This window comes from Rousettus aegyptiacus, unplaced genomic scaffold (genome assembly GCF_014176215.1).
Source record: "Rousettus aegyptiacus isolate mRouAeg1 unplaced genomic scaffold, mRouAeg1.p scaffold_m13_p_1, whole genome shotgun sequence".
NCBI lineage: Eukaryota > Metazoa > Chordata > Mammalia > Chiroptera > Pteropodidae > Rousettus > Rousettus aegyptiacus.
In genome coordinates, this window is record NW_023416284.1 from 71,664,786 (window position 1) to 71,692,170 (window position 27,385).

The 27,385-nt window shown below is 36.4% G+C and overlaps 1 protein-coding gene across 2 annotated transcripts in view; it reads left to right on the forward strand.

The window, feature by feature from the left end:
* The first annotated feature begins 7,561 nt into the window (after window positions 1-7,561).
* NUP153 (nucleoporin 153) overlaps window positions 7,562-27,385 on the forward strand; it is a 65,555-nt gene continuing 45,731 nt past the window's right edge. The window contains exons 1-3 of one of the 2 annotated variants that reach the window (XM_036236885.1): window positions 8,100-8,206; window positions 10,856-10,980; window positions 21,605-21,833. Coding sequence is in view for 1 of the 2 variants with exons in the window: in XM_016155858.2 (XP_016011344.2) it covers window positions 8,096-8,206; window positions 21,605-21,833 (340 nt within the window). In the remaining variant the exon portion in view is untranslated. Of the gene's footprint in view, window positions 8,207-10,855; window positions 10,981-21,604; window positions 21,834-27,385 lie in introns of both variants that reach the window. The other variant, XM_016155858.2, reaches the window with a different exon arrangement.

Below are 27,385 nucleotides of genomic sequence, written 5' to 3' on the forward strand. Positions count from 1 at the left end.
CATGTGGACAATGGCCAACAGTGAAAACAGAAAAATGGCCTTTTCTTTCCAATGGTCTCCTCTCAGTGCCCTTTTGTAGATTTGTCTCCTCACCACCCAACCGTAGACCACTGTTTGCGGAATAATTGCATTTCTACATGGGACTATCAAATTTAAGACAGACAGGAATTATACTCAAGTGTTAGCATTCATGAAGCTAAAATCAATCATTGGCCTTAGCAGCTCAGTTGAAAGGGATGGAACTAATAGCAGGTGCTTCTTATATGAAGTGTTTATGAGTTACAGCTGACTCACAGGGGGTGCAAGATTTTATGACCAAGCAAGTGAAAAAGAGCTGGTTTAACTATTGCCTATTTAAAGCATCTAAGTTGTGGCTTGGATTTAATTGTGGCTGGTAGAAGCTGGTTGTTGCTTGGTTAGGGCCTCTGTGGAGACCTAGGGCCTACTTTGATGTTTTAATTCTGTGCATCATATATGTGGTGGTACTGAAACCTTCCTGTGCCAAAGTGGTTATCCTTAAGTGGGGTGGTGGTAGGCTTTGCTCAATGTCTGCAGAATTGCCTTTTGTTGGAAATACTGCCTATTTAATATTTAATACTGAATTTTGAATAATGTAACTTCATTCATATTTGCTGTGGAGAATATTTGAAGAGGTCTTTTTGTTTTTCGGTTTTGAAGAATCACATTTTTGATTGCTCAAGATATTCTGTAGTCCTTACAATGGACTCGAACAAGGTGAGATATGTTGAGGACATAGACCATAGTTCGTAGGTACTGGCTTAAAACATCTTGTTAACTAACCATCATGTTTGGTTAATTGTTCTTTTAAATCAACTCTATTACCTGTGGTAATAAGAGAATAAGGGTGTACTAAATCCAGAGTTTCACTTCAGGTAATAGTCTAACTTCCTTTGGAAAAAGAAGCTAATGAAAATAAAAAGAAAAAAAGTTTAATTTCATTTCTGTTCACTTTGTCTGTGGTAAAATCAAAATGTACCAAATATTAAGAAAGGAAAAAAATCTACATGCTCTATAAATTGCCGGTTGTTGTAGATAAATGAGGAACAAAAATTCCTAAACTTGTTCTTAATTCATTACCTTGATGCCTTGATCCGAAGTGTTCATATGAGCAAAGGTGTTTATATTTGGCCTATAGGAAGGGAGGTGTATGTGAACCTTTTAAAAATGATTTTGAATTTCTTGTATTTCACAACTTTTTAGGCCTTTCCTGTTGTAGAAGTCAAGAGCTCTAGGGGTGTTGTAGAAAGAATACTTTTGATGACCAACTTCAGAGACTCCTTAGACTAAATAATCCATTATTACTAATTTTTTCCCCAGAAGTAAAATTTGGAGAATATTGTCTTCGCAGCACCTATTTAAAAGATTGCACTATTAGAAGCAGGCCATCTGTTTGTTTTTATAATTTGCTAAGTAGAAAGCTGCTGTCTTTATGGCTTAGGAACATAACATCTATAGATTTTACTCTAAGTTCCCTGACTTCTTATCTAGCATTTTAGATATTAGATGCTAATCCACTAATAAGAATATTTCCTCTTAGAGTTTTTGCTTGTTTTGCTACCTTAAAAATGATTTTGTGAGTGTTCTGTAAAACGTCATAGCAATTCTAAGGTAGTAGTTTGATATTTCTTTTCAGAATTTCTCTCTGTTCATAACGGAATATGAGATGGTTTACTCTATATCTATGCTTTTTGATTCTCATGAGTTAATTCTGTTCAAATAAAACTTCTAATAAAGAATATCTGGGAATTAGATATTTAATTCTTTAAATATCTGTGCTCAGGTATATTTCATAACTACTGTTTAGTTTTAGATTTTTAAAATTTTACATATGCTTTATAAATTCTGCCACCATGGTTAATTTTTAAAACACTGCTTCTCAAATGTCACGCTCATGCGAGTCACCTGGTGATCTTGTTAAAATGTAGATTCTGATTGAGTAGGCCTGAGATAGGCAGAGATCCTTTATTCTAACAAGATCCCAGAGACACTGCTGCTAGTCTGTGAGTAGCAAGGGGCTCAAAGACAACTTTTAAGTTAGGTAGGTTGTGCCTATCTGGTGATGGTGGTAGCAGAGTGGTATGTACTTTAGGGTTGCTAATATGTTAATTACTAGAATGCTCTTGAAAAGAAAAGTCTTAATAAAATAGGGTCTGATAAATTTGAGGATTCTCTACAAGTGTTTTTAAAATTAAAAAAAAAAAAGCTTGGTACTCAGTGTAAGCAAATTAAGTTGTGCAAACGTTTAGTTTTACATAACTTGCAACCTTAATAAGTCCGGTTTTCTTATGTAACTGAGTTATATTAAGAAAACTTAACTAGGCTAACAGATTTATTGCATGGGATGAATTTAATTGCATGTGTAGAATTGGGGGGGGTGAATTATCAGTGTTAAGTGTTAAGTAGTTAATAGAGCATAATATAGTAAACTTTAAGATAATTCAGTGAGTAAAATATAATGTACTATGTGGACAGAGGTTGTTTTATTGTACTGTGTACTGACATACACTAAATGCTCAGATTAGAAACTAACACAGTAAGTTCTCAATTATTTTTTAAAATATTTAATTATGTTTTTAATATGTTTACAATGTCCTAATCCTCCTTTAGCCTTGATCTCATTTGTTTACCCTAGTTTATATTTGGCATATAGGCCAAAATATTTAATCCTAGTTGATTCATGAACCATTTTAATGTTAGGCCGGGACTGGTCTTCCTGAAATTGGTTATTCATCCAATAAAACTGAATTTCCATTTAGAATTGATGAGTTTAAAATGTCTTAAACTATAATGAAATTACATAAATGCATATATCCCAATGGCTAGTATACATTGACATGTAGTCAGGAAGAGGAAAAATCTTATATGGCATGTTGGAATTAAGTGATATATGTAGTTAATTAAAATTTTATTAGTTAACGCATTTAGTCTTAAGTATTACTTTATTCCCAAAAGACAGAACACAGTAAGTTAATGAGCATATAATGATGTACATCTTTAAATATTTTCCCAAGGCTATATCCCCACTTCCCCTAAAATATAAACTCAAAAAAACTTTCTAGATTCTTAACCCAACTTTGCATTTTTCCTGTTGAGATTGAAGTTTATAATATAATGATTTTAAAAACCTCACTAGTTTCACCTAATGTGTCTACCTAATGAAATGCTGGTAATAACTGTCACATGAAAAATGTGTGTGGAAGATCATGGAGATCTAAAACTACTCTCAATAAAATAATAATTTGCTTCAATAGAAATCATAGCAGATGCCTCATTTTATGTTGGTAGGGTAAAATAAATACATAATTTTCTAACTTCTTGTAATTGTCATCTTTAAATACTCCTTTGGCCAAGATTGTCTTGTCTTTTGAAGACTAGATAAAGGCTATTTTTCAATCCATGTTGGCCTTAGACTAAATCGTATTTTATTTGTAGTTAGTGACTATCTCTTAGAGAAGGGTCATCAGTCTCTCTATTTGCTAATTTATAATGGGCAAATGGTTACCATATTATATGGGGAAAATAAAAAAAGTCTCATGGAGGACAGGGACCCTAGGAGTAATGGGCTTTTCATGAATTGAAATCTCTCCCAGTACTATCTGTTATGGCTGAAAAACTGGGTCCAGGTTTAGTTAAGTAAAGAGAAGTTGGGCTAATCTTTGTTTTCAACTTGGTTATTGGGAAGAAATTCCTGCCCTATGTTTTGTGTCATGTTTTTCCACTTGGTCTGAATATGAATTGCTGTTAGTTTTTTCTCCTTATCCTTCATAGTATTCTTTTTGTTTCTATGATATACATAGAATTCTATTGATTTTGTTAACATGGCTTCTCTCTGAGACTTGGAGGCCAAGTGTACAATAACCCTTCTATCCAAATACCCCTGCTAATGTATTCTTCATTTCCATCTTACATCATAACCTCGCACCCCTATGCCATGATGGGGATCCTTGCATTCCCAGGTAATCCGAAGCCACTCTTTTGAGTCTGCTCTTTCCAATAGCTATGACATCATACAGTTGGAAAATGTCCTTTCTCGCTATGCAATAAGACAGACCAAAACCTAAACATTTTAGTCAGTGTGGAGGCTGTCAGAGAGATTTCTAAAGTATAGAGCTCTCCATTGAATTGGAAAAACCATCTTTTTGAAGAAAAATGCTTTGCATGGTAGGTAGACTCCTAATTTGGCTGAAAAGGCAAGAGCATGGGCTTTGGAGTAAGGAAGGAGAAATTTCAAATATTTAATCTGCCATTATTTTAAAAAATAATTTTTTTAATTATTACTTTTTATCCCCTCGGTGCCCTTGAATGTGGATAATTCCTCTCAGAACTGTTAGGATTATGTGAAAATCTCTCTATAACATTATCATAGGGATTTGTCCATCCTCAAGAATGCTTTATTATGAAGAAAAAAATGAATTTAAGAAACACTAATTTGTCATGCAGTATTAGAAAACAAATACATGCAAGCTAGGAAAGGTATGTAAAAAAGTTTAACTGTATTAATCAGAGTATTATTTATTATAATACAATGGAAACGGTCGGCATTGGTAATAACTGGATATTGGGGACATGAGCAAGTATATACAGCGAGACTGCTATGTGCCAACATTGTTCTGTGTTCAAGATATAGCAGTGAGGAAAATTCCTCATCTTCTTGGAGATTAAAAACTAATGGGAGAGAAAGGAGTTTCTATTAAAATATACCCAATGAAACAACCCAAAACATAAGATCACTTCTCAGAGCTATTTCAATTTTGTGTAGGCCTAAAGACTGATGGGAATAGAAATTAATAATAAAAAGGAAAGGATGAATAAAAAGATAGCTAGTTCATAATACAAAATTTACAAATAATAGCTTCCAATTTTGTGAATTACAGAATCTCATTGGGTTTTAGGGATTAAATTTCATCATTTATAGAAATTACTTGATTATAAATACTAAATAATTATTCCCTTCCTCAAAAAACAAACACACGAAAACAAACAACAAAAAAACGTGATACCTCCTAATATGACTGGAAGGATTTCAAGAATCTCCATTACTGTTCCATGCCATTTGATATTTAACTTTGATGTTTATTTGATATTTGATATTTATCATAACCCGTTGTACTACTAGTGATTCCTAACTGAAGAGTGAGTTCTATACCAGAGATGTGCAAGGAACTCCAGGTTTGATGATTTGTAACTCAAAACTGAATTTCAGCATAGAAATGATGTTATTTTAGAACCCTAAACTATGCACAAGAAGTTATGGCATCTCACAGTGAAGCTGAATACTATTTCAGGGTAAAATCAGGTAGTGGGAAGTTTTGAATGCAGATTTCTTCTTGTCTTTTATTCCTTCTCTGCTGTCAAGCCTGGTAAATTTTCAAAAAACTCATTGACATAAATGTGGGATTCATGTATTATTTTTTCCCCCAAATATTGTTTTATTTCAAAAAACAATTGAGATCAAGGTTAAAGGGGGATGTGGATTTTTCCATATCCCACCAAATCCTACCAATTTTCTATTCTAAAGTTTTGTCTTGTTTGGCCTAGCTCTTTTGCGTGTCCCTTTTCAAAGCTTGGATATGAAGTGAAGGCTGTCCCACACATCAATTTACAGCCTCCAAGAATGGGATGATTTCTTGAGTCCCAGGCAGTAAACTCTGCTGTGCTGGAAATTCTGCATCAGGTAGGGTGAAAGGGAAAATGGGTTGAGGCTATATATGTAGCTCAGTTAAAGATTCAGGTAATAGATCTTCCCTGTGAGTTAACTTATCATGAATTACTTTACTTGTCAAATACTTAGCTAAGAGTTGTGAAAGAGAAACAATTATAATTAAGAAGGATGAGATGCTTCAGAGAGAAGAGCGTGTACACCAGGAGAGTCTCATGAGGAGGTGGTGGAGGGGGGCATGAAGCCAGATAGAACAAGGAAGCAGAAAAGTAAATTAATTTTACCTATCATATTTGGCAATTTTTTATAGTCTTGGTGGTTATGGTTAGAGGTGCCACTGAAAGCTGTTTGCTCTGTAAACCTATGCCTGTTACAGCATAATTCCTTAGGTGTGAAAGGTATTACTAATTCCAAAGTACTGTAAGTTTGGTTTGACAATTTGACTTGTATGATTTATATAGTGATTTAAATGCACTTTGGTGATGGAGATGGTATAAAAGTCTTGGAGTTAATTTATTTGTATCTGATAGCTGGATGATACTAGCTGCCTTTTCTATCTAATCAGGTATTATGAGCTATATATACATTAATCCTTTCATCAGAACCACTACCTTGTTGAGGTTAATATTCACTCTATTTGCAGATGAGGAAACTGAAGCTTAGAAAGAGGATCAGTAACTTCCCCAAGGCTATACAGCTAGTAAGTGATAGATTTGAAATTGTCTATTTGACTCCAAAGCTATTTATAAGCTTTAAAGTCAATTGTCTGAAATGGAATATAAAGCCTATGGTTTATTTTTTCCTCACAGATTTTTCTCCATTATTATTATTATTATTATTATTATTATTATTATCATTATATCACTATTTTCTTTTTTCTGTCTCAAATCTTATAGCAAAGTTAGGTTTTGGTCCTGGGTTTGACTGCCCAGCTTGGTCGAACAAAAGTGCCTATGAATTCTCTGGAGTCCTGCCTTTTCCGTTGAATGAAGGCTGGATCACGTGGCCACCAAGACCTTTCTAACCGTCACTTCTACTATCTCTACATTTTGTGGATTTAGGCTTTGAGCCTAGTCCACTTATTCACTTTCCTAAATACAGTGTCTTATATTTGGAGTTAATATCTGTATAGTTTTATTACTGGTAATATATCACTTACTTCCAATGTGAGTTGACTTGTGTAGGTAATAATTGTGTCCATTTATTCCGTTTCTTGTATACCAGGAAACATACTAAGTGCTCTACATACATGATCACAACAACTCCTTAAGGTGGATTTTAAAGTTCTCATTTCATAGAGGAAACCAAGGCTCAGGTTTTGACTTATCCAAGGTCAAGCAAGAGAGTGGCAGAGCCAAAATTCCAATCCTCGTGTTTGATAACAAGGCCCTTATATGTTTAATGGAACATTAATGAAACTGTACATATTTCCTAATTCCGTTTTAGGCTTAAAGATCATGAACGTTGTTTTTTCAACCTTTCCCCCTCTTATTTTAATAAGATTATTATTAGCTGCTGTCTTTGATTTTACTGTTTACTTTCTGGTCGTTTTACCAACCAAAGGGAAGTAGAGTGGGAAGGAGGTTACTGCTTTTATATTAATAGGCAGGTTACTGCTTTTTACGTTAAACGCCTTTTTAAAAATCTACGTTTACAGCCAAGAGCGGTAAAAGGAACAGAGCTGCGGATTTTGCGCCTCTGCGGCAGTCCGCGATTCTCCTTCCGCGTCTTTCTTTCCAAGTAGTCGTTTTCTTCCGCTGAACTACGTTTTCCAGCGTGCTTAGCGGCTGGGAGCGCGGGCTCAACCAGCCGTTCTTCCTCACCAATCACCTGGTCGCAGAGTTATGATGCAAGTGTGTTGCGCGCTGACGACAGACGGCGTTCTGACTCGCAACTGCGGCGGCGGCCTTAGCAGCGGCAATACGCGCAACAGCGGCGGCGACTGCAGGGACGACGACGACGCCGGGGCGGGCGCTGTGCGCAGAGGGGAGGGGTAGGCGGGCGGCGCCGGCGGCTTCAACTGCGGCAGCCACGGCTCGGGCGACGGAAGAAGAAACCCACTCAGCCAGCGGTCGAGTTAGGCCTAAGCAGCGAGTGGAGCCGCTCGCGCTGTCCTCTGCGGCAGATCTCCATAGAGACCGTGACATACACAGAGAAGGTGGTCTGCGAGCGGCCACCGGAGCGGAGCCAGCTACTCGGCCTCTGTCGCCACCACCGCCTTCCTTGCTGCCAGCGCGCATTTTGTCTCCTCTCTGTTCGCAGCCTCGCGGTTCCTGGTGTGCCTGTGACCCACACTGTGGTTAGCGCGGACGGACTTTTGGGCTGGGGCTGGGCGGGGGGGGTCTCTAAGGCGGCCGCCTCTGCCTCTCCCGCCCCCTTACCCGCCCCGGAGCGGGAAGCTGCGGAGCCTCCGCCATGGCCTCGGGAGCCGGAGGAATAGGAGGGGGCGGTGGCGGCAAGATCCGGACGCGGCGTTGCCACCAGGGGCCAATTAAGCCTTACCAGCAGGGGCGACAAAAGCACCAGGTACGGGACCCCTACTCCCTGGTGGTTTAGCGTGTCGGGAACTCAGTGGGAGGGAACTGGTGGTGAGGAACCCTGGCGCCCCACGTGGAGGGGACGGGAGGGCCTGAGGAAAGGCCCGGGCGAGGCGGCGGGAGCTGAGGCCGCTGGGGTGGCTACGGGAAGTGGGCTGAGACAGGCCGATTTTGCAGCACGCACGTGTGGTTCGGGCCGCCTCTTCCCAGCCCTCCTGGCCTGGGGCTTTCCCCCAACCCGCGCGGGGCGGGAACAGAAATTCTAGGCCCACGATGCGCGCGTTTCTTTCGTTTTTGGCGGGGATTGGGAGTTTGAGGGTATTACTCACGTCCTCTTGAGGGAGAAAGGAAAAAGATGTGGCTGGAAGCCCTTACGATTGTTGTTTTCTAGTCTCCCGCGTTTCGGGGTGTGTATGTGGAGGAGGCTGCCGCGAGAACTCTGCCTCCGGGGCACTGGGGGTTGGTGGGGGCCCTGTTTCCCAGAAAATGGAGTAACCTAGTCTCAACCTAGTAATTCTTCCTCCCTCCTGCCCATGTCCCTCTCCGATCTGAGAGCATTGGCTTAGATTTTTTTTTTTAACCGGGTTACAGTTACCGTGTCTTTGGGGCATTTTGAAAGTCCCTCTCCACCCATACGTCCTTTCTCTTTTGCGAGACTCTTCCTCTCCCCATCTGCCTTATTTTGGAAGTTAGAATTGGCCATTATGCACAGGACGCCACTTCTGATGTCATGCATAAAATATTTTAATATAGGGCGTATTCAAGAAGTTTAGGTACTTTTGACACTCCAGGAATGTTGATGGTCTTATAATTTTACCACCTTGTACACTCATGGGCGTTTGAAATTATGAAAAGGAGCTTATCCTAATTCTAAATGATGAGACATATGATTCAGAGAAAATTCCATTTTTTAAATGTTATGGGAATTGAGTAGAAAAATGTTAACTTGTGTTATTAAAAGTCATAAAACGTCAAAATGGTAATAAGGTGGGGAGTATGTGTGCTTTAAACTTGTTAAAAACCAAAAGTATAGCAAAAGGGTCTGATAACTTGTTGCATACTCTTAAAGGTAGACTTATAGATTGCTTTATTCTGGATGATGATGAATATTGAACACTTTAACATGTTTACTGGTGTTAAATTGTATCATAAAAATTTTGAAAGTAAAGATTTGAGGAAAATTTTAGATAGTAAAAATTGTGGTTTAAAATATTAAAAAGCCCTTTATTAATGGTTACAAGTCTTGGCGTTACCATTGCCTCCCACCAGTTTTCCCCAGATATATTATAAAGAGCTTGGTTTTCAGATTTCTTTGTGAGGAAAAGGGGTACTTGCAGGCAGATTTAAGATTAGAATTCAAGTCACAAGTCTGGCCATTTAACCTAATCCTTTTGTAGAGTGGAAGTTAGACACACATGCTTTCTGTTTCTCCTGAAGAATAAATGAGTGCTTTCTTAGATCTCCTTGACAGAAAGTTACATAAAAAGTGAAATGTTTTAAATACAGATCATTGGATGGTCTGGACAGTTTAGAAAGGGGTAATATATTCCAGGTGGCAAAAGTTATAATTACAGCTTATTTTTAAATGTACTTAGATAAAAATCTAAATTTGGGGAGATGATGCCGTGACAAAATAACACGTATGGTCCAAATTGTTTTATAGCCAGCTGATAGGGTTTCAGATTGTGTAGTTTTGTTTTAGAACTTGATAATTTATCATTTCCCTTGTCTAAAGTACTTTTAGCTTCTTGCCTCAGCTATTTAATTGAAAAAGAAAACATTTTTAGCTTTCAGATTGGGTTTAAGATGTTCAGGGATTTCTTGATCAACGCTGTAGGTGTTAATATTGGCAGAAAACACCAAAGAGAAAGTATCTAGGAATATACAAAAGAATACTCTATTTAATATTATCATCTTTTAAATCTTATAATAAGGACTTTATTTACTCCTTACTGCAACCTTTGTGGACTTTCGTAGACCGACTGCAAGCTTGCTATTCACTACCCTAGGCTGTCACCTCTGTTTTGCAGCAGCTGCTGAGTCATCATGAACAGCAACCAACTTCATGACATGGCATGTTTTATACTAATGTTATTCGATTAAGTATTCAAGGGGTTCTGGGCAAAAACTTAAGTTTTTGGTTGTGAAGTAGAGGGCTGGAATAAGAATGAGAGGTCTGGCACTGTTCATTAATGGATGTTTGCCATTGCCTGTCAGGCCAACTGGCTTGTGTAGTCATGCAGTACCTGTGACTTTTGCATGTGTTCAGCTGAGTTGTAATTTCCTGTTTTAACTTCTGGATTAGCTCTGCTGAGATATCTAAACTTTACATTTTTTCCTTTTAACTTCTGGTCTTTAAAATACCATCTTGCTTGAAGTTGTGGAGACAAATCCATTGTCTTACTCAACTAACTGAAGGGTAGTAACTTAAGAATTGTAGAAGCAAAAATGAAGAACATCCCTGAATAATGTAAGTCGGTCATTTTAACTTGCCTTCTCTCCTGCCACCTAATTTTTAGCCCACATGCATTTAGGAAATGCTGTCATTTTTTTAGTTGGGAGTGAACAGGTCACCAAAGAGGATGTGGTTAGTTCTTGTCACCTGTTCAGTCTCCTTTCCGATTTCCTTTTTGTGCAGATTGTCAGGCCCAGAAAATCAGCTCGGGAGAGGTCAAGCTGCTTTTCTTAGTAGCCACCACAAAAAACTTGAGCCCATGGGCAAACCAGAACCTTGCCTCTGGAAGAATCTACTGCCACCTCCTGGTGAGAGGGAACTACTTATTTTTGCCCTTTTTTGGGGGGATGTGCTTCAGAGGTTTTATCTTCTGGTTTGGAGCTAAGGGAACCCATTCATTTTATCTTCTTAGATGTAGTTTGTCTTACAAGTCAGTTCTTGCATTTAGCTATTTCAAAAAGGGGGAGGAAACCCCTTTATATGTGCAGGAGCTTAGATCAGGAGTCTGTAAACTTTTTCTGTAAAGGGCTAGATAGTAAATATTTTAGATTTGTTGCTGCAAATCTTTGTTTTGTTTTTACAACCCTTTAAAAAATGTAAAAATCATTCTTAACTGGAGGCCTGTATAAAAGCAGGCCACGGGCTGAATTTGGTCCACAGGCCATGTTTTTCCTAACCTTGCTTTATATGATACTGTGGTTTTGTTGTTGGTGGTGTTTTGGTACCTTCTATATAATACTTTGTTCCAAATAAGTATGTCCTGCTTGGTATCTGATGACCAAATAGTATTCTCAATTTTGAAAAGGAGGGATATTTAGAGATCGAATACTTATTCCAGGAGTCACTAAGTAGTTTTGATTTTTATTTTATCTTTATTTGCTTTATCCCAGATGTTTAATTCTATCCATGGAAATAGTTGATAGGAAAAAATGTACTATAATGGAGTCTCAACATTTGGGTTGGAGTCCTTACTCTGCCAGGACTTGTAATAAACTTGTAAATAAATATAAGTTATTTAAAGTCTTTGCTTAATTTACTCATCTGTAAAGTGGAAATTGTTGTGAGGGTTAAGTGAGATAAGTAAAGCCCTTAGGAGAGTGCCTGGCATATAAAGGAAGGACTCATTTGAAATTGTGATTAAATAGAACCTTTTGATTTAAATACTTTGTTTCTGGATTTTGCTGCCTCTTTGTAGAAGTTTTTTCCTTTATATACCCAAGTTTAGTCTTTTATAGGCGCATATTGGATTTAAGGACTTGTTTGCTGAGTGATGAGGCCAAACCTTAAATTATTACTAGTTTAAGTACTTAACTTGTAATATATTTTCCTTATAGAAATACCAGTCATTTAAATATATAGGATGATAAATCCAAGTATTATTTCAAGAAATGTAGTTTTTTTTGTTTGTGAGGAGAGGCCCTTGTTTATGATATTTTATCAATTTATTTACTAATTTTTCTAATAAGATAAGTGATAAAAAAAAAAAAAGCCCAGGTGTTATCTTCATTTCCTGGAAAATCCCCTGATGAGGCAGTTATCTATTAGTTTTAAGTAAAATGAAGACTGGTTTTATGTCACTAATTAAAACCATTTTCATTAGGCACAGAATATTATTGGAAATATTCAATGACATTGTTTTTCAAAAATGTTTTATCTGTAGCTACTTAGCTGATGGTCATGGTTGTAATATATTTTAAAAAGATTCTTCTGTGTTGGGAAGCCCAATTTAGTCTCACCACCAGATACAATTTACTGTGTTTTCTGTCAGGAAACAGGATAGTACAGTGCCTTTTCTGTCTATAGATATTCCAGTTTGCTTGATTTCACTTATCTTTTTCAGAGTATGATTTAAGAAATCATCTCTTACATCCAATTTTCAAACATTCTGTTAAGAAAAGTGGCAGTCTTGTATAGGTGACTTTGGGTTAAACTGCATTGGACTTATATTGAGTCTCCTATTGTTAGCTCGAAGGTCTTGTGGGGATTATTTTTTTTGCCCTTGTTTGATTACTGTTAATTATCTATTAATACTACCTCTATAATATAGATCACTAAAAACAGGAGGCTAAGTCAGGTCATGTTTCTCCTTAATGCATTAGTGACAGAGTTTGGAAGGAAGTAGAAATTTGTGGCCAATTATAGTTTTTAATTTTTTAGCCAGAATAATATTTTTGCTCATGTTTTTTTGGCTCAATTTCTCAAAGTTGAGAAGAGAAATGAAAGGTGGATTTTAAGTAGCTAGAGGAATTTGGACTGGTTAGATAGAGAAAGCTTGGCTGCTGACTGCCTATTTGTGGGTTGTCAAATATGACAACTAATAGCTTAGATTTGTAGGTTAAATTCGGATTATTGAAACTAGATTCAATATAACTGCATTAGAATTTGAATACTTTATTACTTTTTTCCCCTCATGGAAATAACTGAGTGTTAAAGTCATAATAGAGATGTGTTATTAGTAATGTTAGGATGGATATATTAAAAAACTTGAGGTAACTAAAAGATTAGAATGGCATCTAGGTTTTTACTATGTAGCATTTTTTTAATTGGGTATTTAAGTCTCATATGAAGTCTTGGGTTCTTAGCTCTTATTCTTCTTTACTTGGAGGGAGTAAGGGGGAGGAACACTGATTAGACAGACTCTGAAATAAGACTTAAAAAGCTTGGAAAAGAGAATCTGGTAACATAGGAGTTAAGTGAGTAAGGAGAATGTGCACAGAACCCCAAAATAAAACTAAAGGTCAGTGACAAGCCTCAATGAAATAAAGGCAGTTGAAAGAGCAGAGAAATCACAACAGCTGTGTATTCTGAGGGAATGAGGCTCTACCACCTTAAAACTGAAGATGGATTGTATTTTCTCTATATATGTATATACACACATATATATATAGTTAGAGATCCAGTGAAGTTATTTGAGAAAGGAGATTTTATAATCTGATTACTACTTTTTAATAGAGGATAATGTGAAGAAAATTGAACAAAACTAAAGTCAAGAAAACTAATAGAAATAGATTACTCTATAGAAAAAAGAAGGCTCTATCATTGTAATAAGAAAGGAGTTGGTCATATAGGAGGGATGCCTCTGGTCATTCTGAGATTAGCAGTTGGTGAAAACATATAAGGGAAGAGAATATCTTTTTCATTACATATGAGTTAGGATTATGGAAGAACCTTGCCTCACCTCAGCCTTTTTTCTTTAATTCTTGAACTCAGGTTAAATGTAATTTGGAAAGCTAATATATTCACAGCACCTTATACAGTCTATGTGCTTAATATGTGTGTAGTATCGAATTGAATTTACTTCTGGACCCCAAATTGAGTTTTCTAAATCTCAGTGACTTTTTTTGACGTGGGCCCAATCAGCTTAACCAGTCTGAGTTTGAAGATTCACTCCTTTAATCCTTGAATTTAATTTCATTACCTACGTTTATCTATTTGGGGTTACAAGGAGTGTTTTAAAAATGTTAATACCCCATTTGTTGATTTTTCTAAGTCCTTCATTAATTTTGTTTTTTTGGGTTACCTTTCTGCTTCTCACCCTTTGTTTGGCTTTTTGTATTTATCATTCCAGAGAATGGTTAAGTTTCTCCATACTCTTGGATAGCTTCACATTTTTCTGGGGGGAAATGTTTTAGTGTAGCAACAAAAATAATATTTGCTTAAGGTGAAACACTTACCCCAAGCAAATGTATTATTTTTAAATTCTAGAATTACTGATGTCCTTTTTAGAAGTGTATCATGGAATATTCACATTGGAAATAAGAGGTTGGTTAAGCAGTGCGATTGTAGATAAAACCATGCACCAGCTAATCTGTACAATGTGCACACCTGGTGTCTACCCTCTAAAGGCTGATGCTCTAGTGGAGGTGATGGACAAACTGTAAATTACCATTCTGTTTGACAGATTGCCATCTTGTAGGAAGTACAAGGCACTGTTGGTGCATGCCAGGGAGTGACTGTCATAGACTTGGAGTCTTCAGAGAAGATTTTTTGTAGGAAAACTTACATCAAGTTATAACGGTGGCAGTTATGCTTACCACTGAAGCCTCTGAAAGTAGGGAAGAAGCCAGTCTGGTAAAGTGGGACTTGAATATTTACTACTTAATAGATCCTTATTCAGTGTACCTTTATTTCCCCTCAACTTTTTTTGTTTGTTTTTTAAAAGTATAAAGCATTCTTTCTTCAAGTTCACATAGGAAGCTGATGTGCTCCATTGCTGTTTAAGACCTGAAGTATCTTCTTTCAAGAACTCCTGAAAAGATAAATCTCTTTGATAATAGCGTCAAAGGAACCTTTTTTTCCATATTAAAACTATTTTTCCCATTTTCTAGCTCCCTTCTTTCAGTTTTCTGTTAGTAGCTGAAGTCTATCTTTGGTACTTTAAAACTCTCAAAACATTGCCAGGCAGGGGAGTACTTCTCCATATTTATTAGATAGACAGGATCCCTTACCTCTTGATAGTCTTCACCCAATTTTGTGCATAGTCATTTCTTTTTCTTGTTTTTAGAAATTCCAATATCTGGTAGTTGGTTATTTACTATGCCTGTTAAGTCTTTAAAACCAGATATAAAATAGTTTCAAAGATAGACTTTATATTTACTTCTGGTTTGATTTTGAGTTGGTATTATGGAGTAGGTATAAAAATTGATGTAATGATATGATGTATTTGAAAGTATGAGATAATTATGGAAATAGTGTGGTCTTTTAGGTAAAACTTTGTCATAGTTATGTTTGCTATGGCCTTTACTGGGGTAATGTTCACTGAATTTTTAGAGGATTTTAGTACACAGTTCTCAATCTTTAATTTGCATAAGAATCACTGCAAGAGCTTTTAAAAACAAATTTCCTTTTCTAACATGCTCATGGGTGACACCAAAGCTTCTGGTTCGAAGATTCTGAGGACCACTGTTTTAGTCCTTTTATAGTGACTAGATACATAAGCTACAGAACAAAAGATTACACAGAGGGGAATTTCGAAGGATTTAAATAGTTACATAAAGTGTATTAGATTTTGTGTTTATTAAAAAGGTTACCAGAAGCTTGGTCAGCATGTATGAAGGATATTACTATATTTGAGTCTTTGCACTTTTTATTCCCTCAGTTTATAATACTTTGCTAGAAATTTGCGTGGCTCATTCTTCACTTTTTTCAGGTCTTTGCTTATATAAAATGCCTATCCCATTTTACTTTCCTGCTTTATTTTTGTCCATAGCACAAATCATTATGTGTTAATATTATATTTTCTAGTTTCTTCGTTTGTCTCCTTAACGTAGAATATAAGCTCTAAGAGGGCAAGAACTTGTTTCTTGCTGATGTTCTGTGCCTGACAGTGTATTATGCGACCAATAAGTCGCATTGATTTATCAAATGAATTGATTGAATGAATTGAATGAAGAAAAGCAATGTCTGCTTTTATGTCTATGCGTTAAATAAGATTCTAAATATTCACCAAAAGCCTCTCTTCTGGCCTATTTATGTACTTTTTTTACAGAATTGTAAGTGTGAAGTAACTTGGGTAATATGAGTGCTGCCTTCAGTGTAGTACGTGTGTCCTATTATTGATTAAGAAGATGAATTTGATACAAGGACTTTTTTCGTCATTATTGAAATGTAATAGACAGTTGCCTACATTTACATTGTACAATTCAATGAGTTTTTTTTTTTTTCAATTATAGTTGGCATCATACAAACTCACCAGCCTCAGCTGTGCAGCGTATTGATCAGAGATACACACAACTCGCAAAGTGGTCACCCCACCAAATCTAGCACCCTTCCCCTGCACATAGTCATTCCAACATTATTAACCACCTTCTCTATCACCATGTCTATCGTGCAACCATCCACCTGCACGTCTCAATCCCTTTGCCTTCTTTTTTTCCCCCCTACTTCCTCCAATCTAATATTCCTCAAAATATTCTCTGTATCTGTGAGTTTAGACAATATCTTTTTCCATCCTTTTCCTTTTAGTCTGTGTGTGCCTTTTAATCTGAAGTGAGTCTCTTATAGGCAGCATATGTAGGGATCTTGTTTTCTTATCCATTCAGCCACTCTGTCTTGGTTGGAGCACTTAATTCTTTTCCATTTGAAGTACTTGTTGATAGGAATGTAGTTGTTACCATTCTTTATTCCTGTTTTTTCTTCTCAAAGTAGTCCCTCCAACATTTCCTGTAAGACTGGCTTGATGATGATAAATGCTTTTAGCTTATTTTTGTCTGGGAAGTTCTTTACCTGTCCTTCAACTCTAAATGATAGCCCTGCTAGATAAAGTATTCTTGGTTGTAGATTCTGGATTTTCATCATGTCAAATATTTTGTGCCAAGCCCTTCTGTCCTTCATAGTTCCTTTGAGAAATCAGTTGCCAGTCTTATGGGTGCTCCCTTGTAGATAACTAACTGCTTATCTCTTGCTGCTTTTAAGGTTCTCTGTATTTAACGTTTGGCATTTTAATTATGATGTGCCTTGGTGTGCGCCTCTTTGGGTTCCGGGTTTTGGGGACTCTCTGAGCATCCTGGGGTTTTATGTTTATTTCTTTCACTAGATTAGGGAAGCTTTCAATCTTTATTTTTTCAAATAGCTGTTCAACATCTTGTTTTCTTTCAGGTACCCCAATGACATATTTTTATCTTTAATAGTGTCCCATAGGCTCCTTAAATTATTATTGTAGTCATTGATTCTTTTTTTGCCATTACGATTGAGTGTCTTTGGCTTTCCTGTCCTCTATATAGGTCATTTGATCCTCCTCTTTATTCACTTTGTTTATTCCATCTAATATACTTCTCATCTCAGATAATGTGTTCTTCATTTCTAACTGGTTTTCTTTTGTGCTTTCTATTTCCATTTTTATGTTTTATTTTTGTTGAAATTCTCACTGAATTCATCTACCCTTCCCATGAGTTCATTGAACATCTTTATAATCAGTGTTTTGAACTCTGCATCTGTTAGATTGCTTGACTCCATTAATTCTGGATCTCTGTTCTCTTCTCTCATATGGTTTCTGCTTCTTTGTTTTCCCATTTCGGCTGCTTTTCTGTGTCTGTTTCTATGTACTAAGCAAAGCTTCCTAGTCTCCTGGTCTTATTAGTACAGCTATGTGTAGTAGGTGTCCAGTGGCACAGTCCTGAGAGGGGGTGAGCTGCAGGCCAAATTTATTCCAAGCCTGTGCCCCTCTGGGGCCACCTGTTAAGATTCAGCAAGCAATCCATAGAGGCTGTGCTTATTATAGTTGCCTCAAAAGGCCACACTAGAAACCAAGGCCTGCTGTCTCTAGTGTGAGTCTAGGGGACGCTCAGCAAGGAGCACCGGACTCACAGAGGATACACCTGGATGTGGCATGAGTGGGACCGCGAGTTGGGGGAGGTGGGGTTTCAGGGAATTCTCTGGGTGAATTGACCTCTGTTATCCAGTTTGATGATGTCTGGGCTACTGTGGTGCTGCATCTGCGCACTGCAAGGGGGAAGAGCCCAACAGAGGAACAATGGATATCGCCAGCAGAAGTACTGGGAGAAAGCCTCACAGCGGTCCTCACTCTGACAACTCAGTGTCTCCATGTAAGTCTCTGGTGTACCCTGTGTGAAGCCTAACTGGCACTGATGCTCAGAGTGAGCAGGTTTGTCACCGCAGAAGTCCACTTGCTCTCGCAGCCCCTTTAAGAGGCTTCTGCCGATTCCATAGCCTCTGTCCCGCTCAGCTGCTCGGCCTCTAGTCCTCGCCCCATCCTACCTTGTGCTGTTGCAGAGATTTCTTAAGATTTCTTTATAGTTATGTGGCTTGTTCATCTAGATCCCTGGCAATATTTCCTTGCTGTTTGTTCCTTGTTTCTGTCACAACTTTGATTTGGTTGCCAGAGGGATGAACAGAGCCTCTATCATCTATGCCATTACCCCTCCTCGTCCCCCCACCCCCGTTCCAACATTTTATTTTTTCTTGATCTCAGGACTGACTTTTTAATTTCCATGTTAATCAGACTAAAAAATTTGACAAGTAGCACTGTTGTATCAATACCTTAGGGACCCAGCAAGAAACAGTTCACTCTGGATTGTTCAACTGAAATACTTTTAAGAGAGTCAACTTAGAGATGTACTGGTGGTTAAAGGGATAAATATGGGGTAGTAAGAGGCCCAGAGACTAGCAACAACAGAAGCTGCTGCCATCCCTTGGACTGGAAGGATGAAAGGTAGAAATGGTGTAATGACTAGAGGAGCCACCTGGCTAAAGTTGTAGTTTTGGAGATGGGACACTTAAGCAGAGCGCACAGGAAGAAAGACTTCTCTCTTTCCTCCTATCCTCTAATATCTGGCATCCTTTAATATCTTTCATAGGCCACTTCCTCCAGAAGCCAGTTTGGAGGGACAGCCTATTAAGAATGGAGTGAGGAAAGGGCAAGTGAAGACCAGCACAGCATCAATCTGTGATTTGTTAGATTTTATTTTGTAGGAAAAGCTAAAATATTTTAAGAGAAGTGGGTTGGGTAGAAAGTCATTAAATAATAGTAAAGGTAAAAATCATGGCTAAAATTTGAGAAACACTGGGGAGGTAGTTCTGTAAACTGCATTGTATTCAGTACCGTCCACTGATGATTTGTTTTTCTCATTTTAGAACATTTTATTTATTTTAATACCTGGGTAGTGCTCCACATTATATGTTTTTCAGATAACTGAATCTTAATACTTTTAGGTATACATAATTTTATTCACCTCTTGTAAAGCGACCGCTTCCCTAAAATGTGTAATGTCATTAGATGTATCATATTTCCTAATTTCTTTAACTAGAGTGGTGGTTCTCAAACTTTAGCATACATCAAAAACAGGTGAGTCCTACCTCCTGAGTTTTATTAGGGCTGGGAGAGGGCCTGAAGTGCTGATATTACTGGTAAAGAGAGCACACTTTACGTACCACTGGTACTTGAGTATACTGAGCTTAATTTAACTTTACTTGATGACTTAGGGTCACTTATCCTACAGAGATATACTAAAGTATAGGGATATTTGTTATTTCCTGATGGTTCCAGGTCAGTTTTATTATCTATATTTGTTTTTACCATCATGCTGTCATTCATTGTGCCACTAGTAACTCATGCTTTCTCATGGTAATTTTCTTGTACTAAGCCGCTGTGGGCTGAGATAAATTGGTTAGATTTTAGTTAAGATAAGATCGCCAAGCAAAGTTTATGAACTTTAGTGAATGAACTTTATTATGTCCATTTTGACTGTTCAATTTTGTCTAAACACCTTAGAGAAAGTCCACAAAAGACTTATTTTACACTAAATTCTTGCTATAGTTATAGTGCTTTAGCTAATTTATTGTTTCATATCAAGTATGTGTCTTACATTTTTCACATTTGTACTGTATTATATCTTGTAAGCACTTTCCAGTCTTTTGAAATATGGGGAGGGGATAAATAAGTAGTAAGTAAAAGTATTATATATGTATGTTAAATATTAAAATCCTAGATATAGGTATATAATTTTTCTTTCCAAAGTAGTTAATACAATGTAACATTGGCATAGAAATTGGTATAGTAAAGTTGTGCTTTTTTAGTAGTGAGTATTATAGGGCTTTTGGCTTCATGTGTCCCTAGAGAGCTTACGTTATAGATCTGTTAAAAATTTCTGTTTAGAGAATACATGGAAAAATAATTACATATTTCCCAGTTGTCACCTACACCTTTTTAAACAATAAGGAAAATATTCTTAAAGTGCCTGTATCAGAGATGTCTTCCATCATTTCTGTTAACAGGATTTTACAAGGCCTTTTTGTCTTGGGTTTGCTTTCATGGTTAATTTATGTATTCTTCCTTGACTTTATAGTTTTTTGTACCTGCCAATTCAATTTTTCCCTTCCATTACTCTTCCTCTGAAATTCTGTTAATGCTACTTTAGAAGGGAAATTGTTGCCTCTGATTGGTTACCTTATCGCAGTTTTTTCCTGCTAGCTCCTCCCCCCCCATTAGTAATAAGATCATCAGTATATGTTTGTGTTAAATTTTGTAAATTGTGAAGTGCTTTCACATTTCATTTGTTTTTCATTATAATTCCTATCAGGTAATACCTAGAATAAATCAGAGTACAGGGAGGTGGTACTAGAACTTTACTCTAGTCCTTGCAGTCCCCAGCCATGCTTTCACTCTATCCTGGATATACCATAGTGTAGTTGTGTTTGTAAGCTATTTAACTTCATTGTCTGTTTATCTGTTAAGTGGTGCTGTTAATGCCGGTTTTATAAAGGTGTTACGATTAAATTGAATAATATTTATAAACTGCTTAGAATAATGCCTGGCGCATAGCAAAGCTGCAATAAATATTAATACTGATAGTGGTTTTACCCCATTTTTTCTCCTTTTAAAAGTTCCCATAATAAAATTAATTACTCAGATTTTCAGGCAACATTTGGTATAATGAAATTTTACCATCAAAAAACATCTGAGATTATTTCTTGAGTTTATTATGTTGGATTGGTTATCTTCTTACCTGTCTTTAATAAATTTTCTTTTTAAAAGAATGTGCAATAAAATAATTGCTTGAGGGAGCTGTTGGAGATAGTGTTTATATTGCTGCTTTTACTATGCTGGGATAAAAATGGATGCCTTTTCTCTGAGATGATAACATTTTAGTGCATACCTCATTACTAAGTTTAAAATTTATGTTGCCTATTTGATGGCCTATTGGAGTTTTTTAAGGATTAGAACAATATGGCCATTTGGAGTAGTTATTGGCTCATGGATATATGTATATGGAAGAAAGAAAAAGTAGGAAGTTTATAGTATTGATAGAATTTCTAAAAATACTATTATGTGAGCATTAACTCAAGTAACTGAATTTTAGGAAACGTTGTTGGGAACAGTTATGGTTTTCTTGATATGGCTTTCTGTAAGTTGGTACTTACTGAAAAAATAAATTTCTAAAACTGATTTATGTGTCCCCCCCCCCCCCCCAACAGGGCATTCTTAGCAGGGTTACAGAATCCGTTAAGAATATTGTGCCAGGATGGCTACAGAGATACTTCAACAAGAATGAAGATGTATGTAGCTGCTCAACAGACCCAAGAGAGGTACCACAGTGGCCAGAAAATAGAGAAGATGATCATCTGATATATGCTGATGAGGAGAGTGCTAATATTCACGATGGGAGAATCACTCCTGAGCCAACAGTCAGTAATACGGAAGAAGGTAAACAGAATGTGGATATTTTGCTATGAATGATAGGTTTTCATGCCTTAATTTTAAATATTTTTATATTATTTGACTATGGTAAATCTAATTGGCTAAGTACATAAACCATATAGGATAAAGGTGTGATGATCAGATGCAAATTAGGTATCTTATTTATCAGCTTTTTGTTTATTAAGGGAGGCTGGTGTGTACTTTATCAAGAGTGCAAGCTCTGATGTTAGACTTTGGGTTTGCATTGTCATACAAGCAATTGTTAGTCATGTGGCTTTGGGAAATATAATTGATTTTCTCTTTCATATCCTCATAAATACTTATGAAAAAAGTACATGTGATGCTCTTAGAATAGGTCCTGGCACTAAGGGAGCACTATATTAACTCTTACAATGAAACTGTAATGCCTCCCACACCATATAGATTTGGGTATGGTATAACTGCAGTTGATTTCTGTCCTCTGCAGTAAACTCAATTGGGTCATTTCATTAATTTGTAATTAAATGACCCTGCATTTTAAAAGCTTGAACTTTTTTGGATCTACTTAAAACATTTTGGTGGGGTTTACAAATATTAAGTAGCTTTCATGTAACCCATGAATATGGCATATTTGGAAATATTACTCCGTTCAGTGGTTTTTGTATATTTACAGAGTTGTTCAGCCATCACCACAGTCAGCTTAAGAACATTTTTATCATCTCTCATCCCACCCCCAAATCCTGTAACCATTAGTAGTTACTACCATACCTACCCCTCTAGTCCTAAGCAACCACTAATCTGTCTCTATAGATTTGCCTATACTGGACATTTCATATGAATAGAATCATAAAATATATGGTCTTTTGTAACTGGCTTATTTCACTTGGCATGTTTTTAAAGTTCATTCAAGTCATAGCATATATCAAAGCTTCATTCTTTTTTTATTGCTAGGCAGTAATATTCCATGGTATGAATAAACTACATTTTATTCATCAGTTGATGGATATTGGGTTATTTCCATTTTTTAAATCTTACTAATAATTCTGCTATGAATATTTGTGTGTAGGTTTTTGTGTGGGTATGTTTTCTTTTGGGTGTATGCCTAGGAGTAGAATTGCTGGGTCCTATGGCAATTTTAATATTTTGAGGAAAAACTGGTCGCCAAAGAGGCTACATCATCTTAACTTCCCATGAGTGTACAGAGATTCCAGTTTCTTTATACCGTGTCAATACTTATTTTTTTTTAATTATAGCTTTTCAAAGTGGGTGTGAAGTGGTATTTCATTGTGGTTTTGATTTTTATCTCCTTGATTAGTGATGTTGAATATCTTTTTATATGCTTATTGGCCATTTCTATATCTTTAAAGAAATGGCTATACAGGTGCCCTTTTTCCATTTTTAATTGGGTTGTCTTGTAGTTGAGTTGAAAGAGGTCTTTATTCTGGATATAAGTCCCTTATCAGTATATGATTTGCAAGTTTTTTCTCCCATTCTGGGTTGTCTTTTTATTTTCTTGATAATGTCCTTTGAAGCATAAAAGTTTTTAATTTTTTTTTAAAGTTTTAAATTTTGACGAAGTTCAAAGGAATGATTGCTATTTTGGAGAAATGGAAAAATCTCAAGTTTCTTAGTAAAATTTATTGTGGCTTAGTTTTTAAATGTTTGCTTATTTTTATTAGAATAACTTAGGAAGCTTTAATGTCTATACTTTTCAAGATTTCTTTCGAATACATTATCAGCGCCCACCTTGAGGCTTTATCTGGTAGATCCTGAGCTGACTGCTTCCATGTCATTTTCCTGGACATCAAGTGGGACCCCAGCTGCTGCTGCTTTTTTTTTTTTTTTTTTTTTTTGATTATAAACTTCTAGTGTGCACCAACATATATCCACAGTGACTGAAACCCTCTTTTCCATCCTAATGAGCATGCTTGTAAGGATTAACTTGAAGAATTTAATTTAGGTATGAGACAAGTGGAGAGTATCTCATTTTACAACTGTAAAATTCTGTTTTGGTGCGTTTGTATTTTCATTGAAATAACAGAATTCAGTGGTCACCAAGGTCAATTCCAACTGAATTTTATTCATTATATTACTAAGTTTATAAGGGAGCTTTTCTGTTATGTGTGTATTATACACACCTTTGTGAATAACTTCTAAACTTAAATTATTATGGAAAATTTCAGGCTACAAAATTTTTTTAAAAAGTAAGGAGTGCAGTGACCCCTCCATTGTACTCATTACCTAGCTTCAAAGACCACCGATTTTGTTTTCTCTGCTCTATTCACCCACCTTCCCACTCTTAATTCTCTTTATTATTTAGAAACAAATTGTGAACAGCTTTTTGATATTAACTTCAAAAATTTGGTGGTATTTTCCGCTCTTATTCTTGTCTTAGGGGTGAAGCCTGCTCTTATTTTAAACTTCGTAAGTTCCAGATAGTTCTCTTTTCACAATCTGCCTCGGTCTTTCTCAGGATATTCAATATTTGTAGTCACACGAGTGACTTAAAGTGCCACCTACAACTCCCTAGTATGTTGAATATAGATTTCACTAGATATAACACGTCACAGTTTGTTTACTCTGTGAAACATTGAACTTATATTTGACAATGCTTTCTCAAAACAACTTAGACATATCCGCTCTTAAAGTGCCAAATTATTGAAAACTTAAAATAATTCAGATATAACAGTTCTGAATGTGGTTTACTAAATATTTAACTCATGTAACTTTTATATCAGTAGTAACTGGAGCTGGGAGTATTGTACATTCTTCAAATAGCACAGTACAGTAAGAACAGTTAACAGTGTTTGTAGCCGTTTTCATATCTGTTGTCTGCAGTTTTCTGCTCATGTTCCTCCTTGTATTGACTGTCTTAATGATGATGAGCTGTGGAGTGTCTAGGCTTTTTCTGCTAGGTTAGTAGAATAGGTTGATGAGAAAAAGACATTCGTCTTTTTGTGACTGGCTTATTTCACTTAGAATGTCTTTAAGCATCATCCATATTATAGCATACACCAGAATTTACATGCTTCCTTTTAAAGGCTGAATAATTCATTGTGTGTACATGCCTCATTTATCTATGTCAGGGGGCACTTAAGTTGCTTTTACTTTTTGGCTACCGTGAACAATGCTGTTAGGAACATGTTTGTACAAATCAAACCTGCTTTTAGTTCTTTTGGGTGTATACCCAGAAGCGGAATTGCTGGGTCTTATGGGAATTCTATTTTTAATTTTTTGAAGAACTGCCATACTGTTTTTCACAGAGGCTGCACCATTTTATATGACTAACGATATTGAACATCTTTCCCTACCAACAATACACAAGGGTTTTAGTTTCTCCACATCCTTGCCAGCATTTATTTTCTACTTTCCTGATAGTAGCTGTCCTAATGGATATGAAGTAGTATCTCATTGTGGTTTTTATGTACATTTTTCATGATTAGTGATATTGAGATCTTCACATATGCTTGTTGGCCATTTGTATATCAGCTTTAGAGAAATGTTTGTTCAAGTCCTTTGCCCAATTTTTAGTCAGGTTATTTGATTTTTTTGTTTTGTGAGTTGTAAGAGTTCGTTATGTATTCTGGATATTAACCCCTTATCAAGATGTGTGATTTGCAGATATTTTCTATCATTCCATGAGTTGCCTTTTCACGCTGTTGATTGTGTCTTTTAGTGCTCAAAAGTTTTTAAGTTTGATATAGTCCCATATGTCTCTTTTTCTTTTGTTGCCTGTCGTGTCCAAGAAATCATTGTCAAGACCAACATCATGAAGCTTTTCCCCTCTGTTTTCTTCTAGGAGTTTTACAGTTTTGAGTCTTATATTTTTAGGTCTTTAATCCATTTTGAGTTAATTTTTGAAAGAATGAAATTAGACCCTTGAGATAAGGGTCTAATTTCATTCTTTTGCATGTAGATATCCAGTTTTTTCAAAACCATTTGTTGAAGAAACTATTCTTTCCCCACTGAATGGTGGTCTTGGTACCCTGATTGAAGATCATTTGACTATATATGAGAGGGTTTATTTCTGGGCTCTCTGTTCTATTCCATTTAATCTGTTAAATGTGCTAAATTATATTAACAATTCCCTAATGTTGAAAGATTCTTTGTATCCCTTCAATGAACTCCCCAGTGAGTGTGATCCTAGTTAGATAATTTTAACAGGTCTCTTAGGAACTTTGGAGATAACTAAATACCTGTTTTAAAGCCTTTATTAAGTATAACACCTGGATTCAGTTTCTGTTGATTACCTTTTTTCCCCCACTGTGGATCACATTTTTCTTTCTTTAAGTATGTCAAGTGATTTTCTTAAACTAAATATTGTCATTTTGAATAATATACATAGAGAGTCTGGATTCTGTTATCTTCCTCTGAAGATTATTGATTCTTATTTTAGCAGGCAGTTGTTATTGAATGGACATTTTGAGGTTTATAGACTTAGATTTATGCTTTGGTAATATGTATCTGTGGAAAGTCCAAGGTGTTTAAGTGACCTAAAATTATGGACTTAGCTTCCAAGCTCTGTCTCTCCTGTGGCTTTTTAGGATGAGTGTACAGTAGGTGTTATTCTGGGACATGATTCTTAGTCCCAAGGGGAAGCTTTTCTGGTATCTCAGCTGAATGCCAGGGATTAAGGAGGTGTTGTAGGATCTCTAAATTCTGGTAGCCTTTGAACTTCAGTATCCTCAGCACTGCTTTTTTCTAAAGTACTGCTCACCTTCTAGTATGTTTTCTCAACTCTATAATAGCGGCTATTTGGTAAAGCTTAGGTGGTCTTGTTCTATTTATATATAGCCCATCTTTTCTCTGGATACTACCATGTGGACTTCTGGAGGTCTTTCCCTGCACAGTTTTCTACTGCCCAATGCCCTTAAATTCTGTTTTCTGCCTACTGTCTTTTGCTTGGATGGCAGCTCTCTGTGCCAGGTCTGAAATATTCCTTGACAGAGAGAGTGATAGATGGTGATGGGGCTCACTTTGTGAGGTGGGCTTTTTTTTTCTTTTAGTGCTATTTTCTGTTGTCTGAAAGCTGTTGCTTTATATATTTTTGTTCAGTTTTATAGTTATTTACAGTAGAAAGAGTCTTTTGGAAACTTGACAAATGATGCTAAAGTTCTTGAAAATACACCGGAAGATGAATAGAGAAATTTTGAAAAAGAGTAAGGGGAATGTGAGATAGATTGGAGTAACTTCTACAGTCATTAAATGTGTTTTAAAGCTATAGCATTTAAAATATTATGGTACTGGTACAGAAATATACAGATATATCATTTGGGAAAGGGGGGAAAGCCTCTTGGGAACTTAGTATAGCTAGTCCCCAAATTAACTAACAATCATTTAATTTATGATATATATTTTTTTACCTTACTATGGTGCAAAAATGGTATACATTCAGTAAAAACTGTACTTTGAATTTTGAATTTTGATCTTTTCCTGAGCTAGTAATATGCAGTAAGATACTCTTGTGATACTGGGCGGTGGCTACAAGCCACAGCTCCTAGTCAGGCATGAGATCACGAGGGTAAACAACTGATACTCTACAGTGTACTGTGCTGCCTGTGTTTCTTAGATACTGTGTT